The following is a 9348-nucleotide window of genomic DNA, read 5'->3' as shown; positions in this document are numbered from 1 at the left end:
TTGTAATTGTGGAGGAGAGTGAAACCACAACGACGCACAGCTCTCATATATCTGTGCTCGACGCCGCTTAACGCATTCAACAACAACGAATCGCAAAGTGTTCTCAAGTCTCTGAGACACGGAAAGGCGCTATCGCTCTCTCCTCCCTGCACTGTTGAACATTAAATTGTTATTACACTCTCATTTATTTTCTGCTCCTGACTTCTCACAGAAATCCTCCGAGTCACACTCGCTCCGCGCTCAAGTCTGAGCGACCCGGCATCACAGGCGATCTCGTCGAGATCGTTACTGAACAAATTGGTCCTTCGAGCCGGATTCGGCGCGCGTGCGGAGGCAAGCAGGAGACGCAAGAAACCGATAATAGTGCGACATGACGGAGCGACTGGGCGGACAGCCGCAGCTCCAGCGAGTCATCGAGCGATATCTGGAGAATTTCAAGAAGCTCGGGAAAAACAACCTCTCTCCCGCCAAAATTCGTTCCCGCATCTCGTCTCTCAAGGAGACCTGGAACCAGTTCCTGCACGGACACGCCGCTCTAGCCGGGACGATCCCCGCGGATGTACGAGCGACCCTCCCTTACTTCAAGGAGAACCATTTTGAAACAACGAACGCCGCATACCTAGCCGCCCTGGACCACATGGCCGAGTGTCTGGAAGAGCTGGAACCGGTAGTGAGTCCTAATCACTCTTTCGCCGCGTCAACCATGCGCACGGACGTTTCCGCTTTTTCTCTCTCGCACCTTTCGCCCATTTGCTTGCCCCCTTTCGATGGCAATTACGACGAATGGGAACAATTTCGCGATAGATTCACCGCGCTTATCCGCAACAATAAAGAACTCGACGACTTTTCGCGCATGCATTTTCTGTCTTCTTGTTTGAAAGGCCGCGCTTCCGAATGCATCGCCAACATCGCGGTCACCGCCGACAATTTCGAAATCGCATGGCAAACGCTGACGATGCGCTACGAGAATAAGCGACGTTCTCTCAACGCGCATCTCTCCTCTCTTCTAAATTTGTCCGTTCTCTCGTGCGAGTCCGCTTCCGAATTACGTGCCTTACATGACAAGGTTAATATCGCAGTAGCCTCACTCGAGAATCTTAAACGCCGACCGGACGAACTTTGGAACGACATGTTAGTGCACATCGTCGCGCAAAAGCTCGACCCGCTTACTCGTAAAGCTTGGAATTTAAAGGAAGGAGACAGAGATGATCCGCCTTCCTACGATGATCTCCGCCGTTTCTTGGACTCGCGCACTCGCGCTCTAGAGAATTTCTCTCCCTCGCCGTCGGCTAAAGCCGCTCCGAAAGCCGCCACCGCTTCGCGCATTCACAGCGCTACCGCGTCAGCGAACTCCCAAGCGAAATGTCCGTTATGTCCCGCGCAACATTTTATTAACAGTTGTCTAACATTTATCGGTAAAAATCCGAGTCAACGCCGCGAGATCGTCAAGCAGCACAAACGCTGTTTCAACTGATTAAGCGCGAAGCACTCTGCCCAAGCTTGTTCGAGCAAATACTCTTGTCGCGCGTGTCATCAGAAACATCACTCGATGCTGCACGTCGACTCGGATTCTTCCGCGAAATTAGCGGAAGCGGCCGCACCCGATAGCTCGTCACCCACAGCGCCGGATCCGAAATGCGATGTAAATTCCTTGTCCGCTTCCCATACCACGCGCCACAAGCCGTCCGTTCTGTTAGCGACGGCGTGGGTGACGGTCAGCGTAGAAGCCGGCCGTTACGTCGTCGTCCGAGCCTTGCTCGATCAAGGCTCCGAGATGACATTCATCTCGGAGAACCTTGCGCAAACTCTGCGAGCGAAACGCGTTCGCCAGCCGATCTCAGTCTCCGCCGTCGGCGGCGTCCACGCCGGGACCTTTTCGCACATAACGCGCATTTCCGTTTCCCCGCGCCAATCTCTCGTTCCGTCGCTATCAACTACCGCGCTCATATTAAAATCCTTGACCTCTTACACTCCCAAGCGCAGCACGCTTCTGGAACAACTTATTCTCGACGAAGGTCAAAACTTCCCGCTCGCGATCCCTATTCTTCGCGAAAACATTTACGTCGACGACGTGTTATTCGGTGCCGACGATACCTCTCGCATACGGCAAGCACGTGATCAGCTCGTGTCCTTGTTGTGACGAGGTGGCTTCGAATTAAGGAAATGGGCAAGCAACTCCCCCTCCCTTCTATCGGATCTCGACGCCGCTGATCACGGCCTTGCCTGCTACAAACAACTCGCGCGGGACGAACAGATCAAAATCCTCGGGATAGGGTGGAATCCGGCCACCGACATGTTCAAATTCCGGGTATCACTGTCGGATGTCGCCCCGAATAGCAAACGCGCTATTTTATCCGCGATCGCAAAGCTTTACGACCCCCTCGGGTGGGTTACTACAGTAACGATAACGGCGAAAATATTCATGCAACAGCTCTGGCGCACCCAAATCGAATGGGACGACACTATTCCGGAAACCCTCCTCGCGAAATGGCAGAACTTGTATTCTCGACTATCTCATCTTAGCTCGCTACAAATTCCCCGCTGGACCGGCCTCCGTGCGGACAGCCTTCGCGCCGAAATTCACGGGTTTGCGGACGCATCTAACGTCGCGTACGCCGCCGTCGTTTATCTCAAGGTTGTCTCCTCATCCGATGAGATAACGATCACTCTGCTCGCCGGAAAGTCCAAGGTCGCGCCCCTAAAGCCATTAACCGTTCCCCGGCTCGAGCTCTCCGCCGCACTGCTACTCTCGCGACTCATACACTTCGTTTGCGAATCCCTCGGTCTCGATCACCTCCCGTGTTTTTGGTGGACGCGAAAATCGTACTCGCATGGCTTAATCAGCATCCTTCGCGCTGGAAAACCTTCATAGCCAACCGCGTCGCGGAGATTCAATCCCTGCTACCGCGCGCGGAATGGCGTCACGTACCCACGGAGGACAACCCGGCCGATTGCGGTTCGCGCGGAATATTCGGCGAAGAAATACTGGGTCACGACCTATGGTGGCGCGGGCCTTCCTGGCTGACCGCCGACTCTGAAAGATGGCCGCGCAGCGAAACGACTCTGCCCTCCGACGCTCCCCTTGAGGAAAGGGTTACAGTACTGCAATGCGTCGATTCGCTACCGGACTTTGATCTCGCCTCTCGCTACTCCTCGTGGCTGAAACTAATCCGCGTCACCGCTTATGTTTTAAAATTCATCGACCGGTGTCGAACGCATCGCTCTCGCCCTTCGCCGCTCACCCCTTCGTCGCCGAACCCCGCGCCGCGAAGCACCGCATTCTCCTCCTCCGATTGCAACGTCGCAAAGACCTTCTGGTTTAAAAGCATACAGAACGAGTTATTCTTTCCTGAAATTCACGCCCTAGCGAAAAAACGATCTGTCTCTTCCAGCAGCTCGCTCTTAGCGCTTCGACCGTTTTTGGACCAAAACGGCGTTCTGCGCGTAGGGGGTCTCCTAACTAAATCTCCCTTTCCGTTCTCGTTCCGTCACCCCATACTCCTCGCTTCACACCCCTTGGTCACGCTCATCGTGCGTCAGGCTCATTCGCGGGCCCTGCATGCCGGGCCTCAGCTAACATTGAATATCTTGCGCCGCGACTTTTGGATAATCCGAGGCCGAAGCATCGTAAAGTCCGTAATACACAAATGTATCGTTTGTGTTAGCGAACGCGCCGCGATTCCCACTCAAATCATGGCGGACCTTCCCGAACCTCGCGTATCTCCGACTCTTCGATGCTTCCTACATTGTGGCCTTGACTACGCTGGACCGGTGTACGTCCGCGCCTCCGCCGGTCGAGGCATTACCTTGCGCAAGGCGTACATCGCGCTCTTTGTGTGTCTATCGACCAAAGCGATACACCTCGAATTAGTCTCCGACTATTCCACCCCGGCCTTTTTAAACGCGTATTCTCGGTTTTGCGCTCGCCGCGGGCTTTCTCAAGCTATGTACTCCGACAACGGCACGACTTTCGTCGGAGCCGACTGTGAGTTGACCTCCGCATACCGCTCAGCATTACGCGATCCCAATTTTTTGAACGCGATCGCTTCGGACAACGTCACTTGGCATTTCATCCCCCCGCTCCGCACTTCGGCGGATTGTGGGAAGCCGGCGTGCGAAGCGTCAAACTTCATCTGCGCCGCGTTCTAGACAAGTACATGTTAACCTTCGAGGAATTCTCTACTCTGTTGTGCCGAATAGAAGCCTGCTAGAATTCGCGGCCGCTTACGCCACTTTCAGACTCGATGGACGATTACGAATGCCTAACGCCCGATCATTTCCTGATCGGCTCAGCCTTGACCGTCAGTCCAGAGCCCTCGCTCTTGCACCTCGCCGAAAATCGCCTTTCCCGATGGCAATTAGTGCGTCACGTCACCGAGCGGTTTTGGAAACTATGGCATACCGACTATTTAAATACATTGCAACAGCGATCGAAGTGGCGAAAAGTACGGCCGCAAATTCAGGTCGGTCAATTCGTCCTCTTGCGTAATCCGACGCTTTCCCCCTGCAAGTGGGAGCTCGGCCGCGTGACGCGATGTCACCCCGGTTCTGATGGCCTTGTCCGCGTAGTCACGATAAAAACGGCCACCTCCGAATATCGCCGGCCCGTCGCGCAGATATGTGTATTACCGGTCGACGATCCCTCGACTAGCAATTAAGCCTACTTCGTTTTTTGCGCCGTCACGGCGGGCGGAGTTATGTCGAACCCCGCTCCCGCCTTTTCTTATCGCGTCATTAGATTTAAGTTACGTTTTAAGAACACCTTGTATACTCTCTCGAACCCCCTCTTTTCTTATCGAAACCATAGTTTCGAGGCGTGCGGTATGTTCGAAGTTCAAGCGGAATTCAAACGTCTCGTTGTATCACGCGCCCGCTGCGTGCCCATTCACCGAACGAGCGAGCAACAACGCGAGCAAATAAATACCCCCGAAAATACGCGATCGTACCTGAAGGAAAGTCAGTCGCTCGAAACGAGGCACAGAACACAGTCGATTACACACCTCGCTCGCTTCGTTACTCGCTCGCTCAGACTTATCAATCTGAACCGAATTGTACTTGTAATTGTGGAGGAGAGTGAAACCACAACGACGCACAGCTCTCATATATCTGTGCTCGACGCCGCTTAACGCATTCAACAACAACGAATCGCAAAGTGTTCTCAAGTCTCTGAGACACGGAAAGGCGCTATCGCTCTCTCCTCCCTGCACTGTTGAACATTAAATTTGTTGTTATTACACTCTCATTTATTTCCTGCTCCTGACTTTTCACGGAAATCCTTCGAGTCACACTCGCTCCGCGCTCAAGTCTGAGCGACCCGGCATCACAGGCGATCTCGTCGAGATCGTTACTGAACAATTGGAAATTCTATATTTAGTTGTGGTCAAACATATGTAGCTTTATCACGTCTTACATCTATCAAAGGATTACACTTGATAAATTACGATCCAGCATCTGTTAAAGCTAATGAATTAGCCATCGTTGAATACAATCGTTTAAGGAATTTATATTGTAAATATTTAGAAAACATTGATGTACAAAGAAATCAATATAATAATAAAGTTAGAGATCAGTTATGGGCATTACCAAAGATATCTTTTATTGATGAAATACAAGAAGAATCAGAGTTTGCAGGACATGTATCACTATCATCGGTTAAAGGGTTTTTAAATAAAGATAATGTGTCGTGCTATGCAAATGCGGTTTTGCAATGTTTAATACACAATAATATTGGGTGTACAACTTAATTCGGTCCGTTTTTGCTTGAAAAACGCATTTATTTGAACGATAAAATGAATTAATACCTTATTCAAAGTACTGTCCATCGCTAGCCACTATTTTTTCCCATCTTTCTGGCAATTTATGGATTCCGTCGCGGAAGAAGCGTTCATCTTTTGAAGCCAAGAATGAATCGAGCCAATTTTTGATACCCTGTTCTGAAGTGAAGCGTATTCCAGTCAAAGCGTTCTGCATCGATCGAAACAAATGGTAGTCGGAAGGGGCAAGGTCTGGGCTATAAGGCGGGTGAGCCAGAACTTCCCATCCGATATTTTCCAAATAGTTTTTAACCGGAACAGCAACATGAGGCCGAGCGTTGTCATGGTGAAAGATTATGAATTTGTGTTTGGTCACATATTCTGGACGTTTTTCGGCTATAGCTCGCTTTAAACGGATCAATTGTTGCCTGTAGAAGTCTTCCGTGATGGTTTGACCAAGTTTTAGCAGCTCATGTGGATCACACCCTTCTGATCCCACCAAATACAGAGCATTACCTTGGCACCATGGATATTCGGCTTCGGCGTTGATGTTCCCGGTTGGCCGGGCTTTACATACGATTTTTTGCGTTTCGGGTTGTCGTAGTGAATCCATTTTTCGTCCCCGGTAATGATTCGATGCAGAAAAGACTTCTTTTTGTACCGTTCAAGCAACATTTCGGACATGCAAAATCGTCGTTCGATATCTCTCGGTTTCAATTCATATGGGACCCAATTTCCTTGCTTTTGGATGTATCCCGCGGCTTTGAATCGTTTCGAAATAGCTTGTTGAGTAACTTCCAATGTTTTTGCGAGCTCTTCTTGCGTTTGACACGAATCTTGATCGAGTAATGTTTTTAATTCTTCATCTTTAAACTTTTTCGGTTGACCCGAACGCTCTTTGTCTTCAGCACTAAAATCACCACTTTTAAATCGTCGAAACCATTCTCTGCAAGATTTATCCGATGGTGCAGATTCACCATACACTTCCACAAGCATTCGATGCGCTTCAGCTGCACTTTTCTTCCAATTGAAACAGAAAATCAAAACTTCCCGCAAATGGTGCTTATTTGGAACGAAACTCGACATTTTCAACGCAGTAAAAATTAAACTTGTTGTGCAAAACTCAAAGGCTTGTAAACAATATTTGGTTGACAGATGTTGACACTTCACGATACAGCAAAAATCAGCTGTCGCCGTCAACCATTTATAGCACCTAGAGCCATCTTTTGAAAACGGACCGAACTAAGTTGTACACCCAATATTATTAGAAAATTATTATTGAAATATGATGATACAAATGTAATGAAAACTTTAATTAATGATTACATTGGTGATAAAAATGTGTTAAATTCTATCGATATTAGACACTTTCTTGGCAAACCATTTTTACTTAATATACAACAAGATGCTGCGGAATTTTTAACAATACTTTGTGAAAAAATTAAAATTCTCAGAGACATTATAGGACACGATCTTTCTACTACTATTTATTGCGTAAAATGTAATTATACAAAGACAAAATATGAACAAAATTTAATAGGAACACTTACGATTCCCACATCTTCGCATAAAATAGATTTGGAAATAAACAAATGTTTCGCTCGACAAAGTAACAACTAAATAAATTCAAACGGCCAATTTCGAGCAATTATCAGGTGTTAAAGAAAATTATTTAATACATTCAATATAGTATACAAATTCGTTAACGTTTCGCGCCTTACTTGGCCTTCCTCAGAACAATAAAAATTACAAAAACGCATATATATCTCGCATTATTCTAAGAGTACAACGAATCAACTCATTACGACGCCACAATTTGCATTAATCCGGTCTCACCAAAGCAATCGGACAGTTAGTCATATTGAAGTCAGAAGTGTCAATTATTCGTCAATCCACGCACTGAGTCGGTCGCTTCTCCCGCTGTATGTCCCTTATTCGTCCATCAAAACTCATATGGATGTAAATTCCTTGTCTCACAACCATCTTAGTGACAACTATGTTAAAAATAGAATTCACATAAGACCGAAAAGAACTTTTGATTTAAAACGAGCTTAGCCACAAATGACTCACATAAGTAGTCGATGAACACTATATAATTTAGCAGCTTTTTTGCAAAAAATTTTAGCTGATAGTTTACCAAAACCAAAGAGCCACGTCGATAACAGTTTTGAATTATGTACTGACCTATCGAAAATAAATGTGCAGAAATCGGAGATTTTAATCTCACTGGACGCGGTTTCGTTATTTACGAACGTACCTTCTGAGTTGGTCGTGGAAGGTTTAAAAAAGAGATGGAAGTTTATAAAAGAAAAAACAAGGTTATCTCGCGCTGAGTTTATTACTGCAGTCCAATTTGTTTTGGCTTCCACTTTTTTCACGTTTAATGGTGTCACATATAAGCAGACTTTTGGATCTCCAATGGGCTCCCCTTTGTCCCCGACATTGGCCGACATTGTCATGGAGGATTTGGAGGAGAGTGTTCAGAGTGCATTGGACATCCATTTGTCGTTTTATAAACGTTATGTGGATGATATTATTATGAAGATTCCGAGGGATAGCGTTCAAGATGTTCTGGATCACTTTAATGGTTATCATGATAGACTTAATTTTACAATCGAATACGAGAATAATGGCCGTCTTAGCTTTTTGGATTTGATGTTGATTGTAAAGGGAAACACAATTATAACAGATTGGTTCCATAAAGAAACGTTTTCTGGTAGGCTACTGTCCTTCTTTTCTAATCATCCGATTCAACATAAAATAGGAACAATTTATAGTTTAGTGGACAGAGGAATTATGCTATCACATCCTAGCTTTTATAAGAAAAATTTAAATTTTGTCATCAAAGTATTGCTTGGTAATGGGTATCCCATTGATTTGATTTTTTTACATATTAATAAGAGACTGAGGAAACTTCAGTCGATTAAGCATAACAATGCGAGTGATGATTCCGAAAATGCAGGGAAAAAAAGTTTTATTGTTATTCCGTATTTGGGGCACACTTCCGAAATCATCGCTTCAGCAATCGATAAATCTGAAAATTCGGTGGGATATCGCATTCTTAACAATCTTAGTAGCATCATTAAGGTCCATAAGGATAAGAACGCCCATTTTTCTAATAATGACGTAGTTTATAAAATATGTTGTAAAAATTGTGATGCCTCTTATGTCGGTCAAACAAAAAGGCAGCTGCAAACTAGACTAAAGGAACATAAAAACAATATAAGATTAGATGATTCAAAGCATTCTGTTGTTTCGGAACATTCTACTAAATTTAATCATTCGTTTGACTGGGATAATACGCGCATTCTGGAAGTTGAGCATAATTACAAAAAGAGATTAACCGCAGAAATGATACATATTAAAGAGCAGATTAATGGTATAAATTTAAATAAAGACACGGAACTGCTAAACGATGCTTATTTTGACATCTTGAATCGATTATCTTGAACGTTGGGTTAATAACAAATATTTATGTTTTCGTGGCCTTGTAATGCGGGTATCGTCTCAGTCGTCCGCTATCTCTCACGATGAACACACGTTTTGCGAGACGTTGTAATGAATTCACCCCGGCTCTTTGTTTCATCGACTACTT

General features: G+C 46.2%; 1 protein-coding gene across 1 annotated transcript; it reads left to right on the top strand.

The window, feature by feature from the left end:
* The first annotated feature begins 370 nt into the window (after nucleotides 1-370).
* Nucleotides 371-1474, top strand: LOC139786665 (uncharacterized). The gene has a single exon (XM_071725793.1). The coding sequence runs from the start codon at nucleotides 371-373 to the stop codon at nucleotides 1472-1474; it is 1104 nt and encodes a 367-aa protein (XP_071581894.1).
* Nucleotides 1475-9348: the final 7874 nt, after the last annotated feature.

The sequence above is a fragment of the Temnothorax nylanderi genome, unplaced genomic scaffold, assembly GCF_030848795.1.
Source record: "Temnothorax nylanderi isolate EJ_2023f unplaced genomic scaffold, tnyl_v1.0 TNYL_tig1105_pilon, whole genome shotgun sequence".
Classification (NCBI taxonomy): Eukaryota; Metazoa; Arthropoda; class Insecta; order Hymenoptera; family Formicidae; genus Temnothorax; species Temnothorax nylanderi.
Note: the sequence above shows the minus strand (reverse complement) of the source record. Positions and strands in the feature narration are given on the sequence as shown.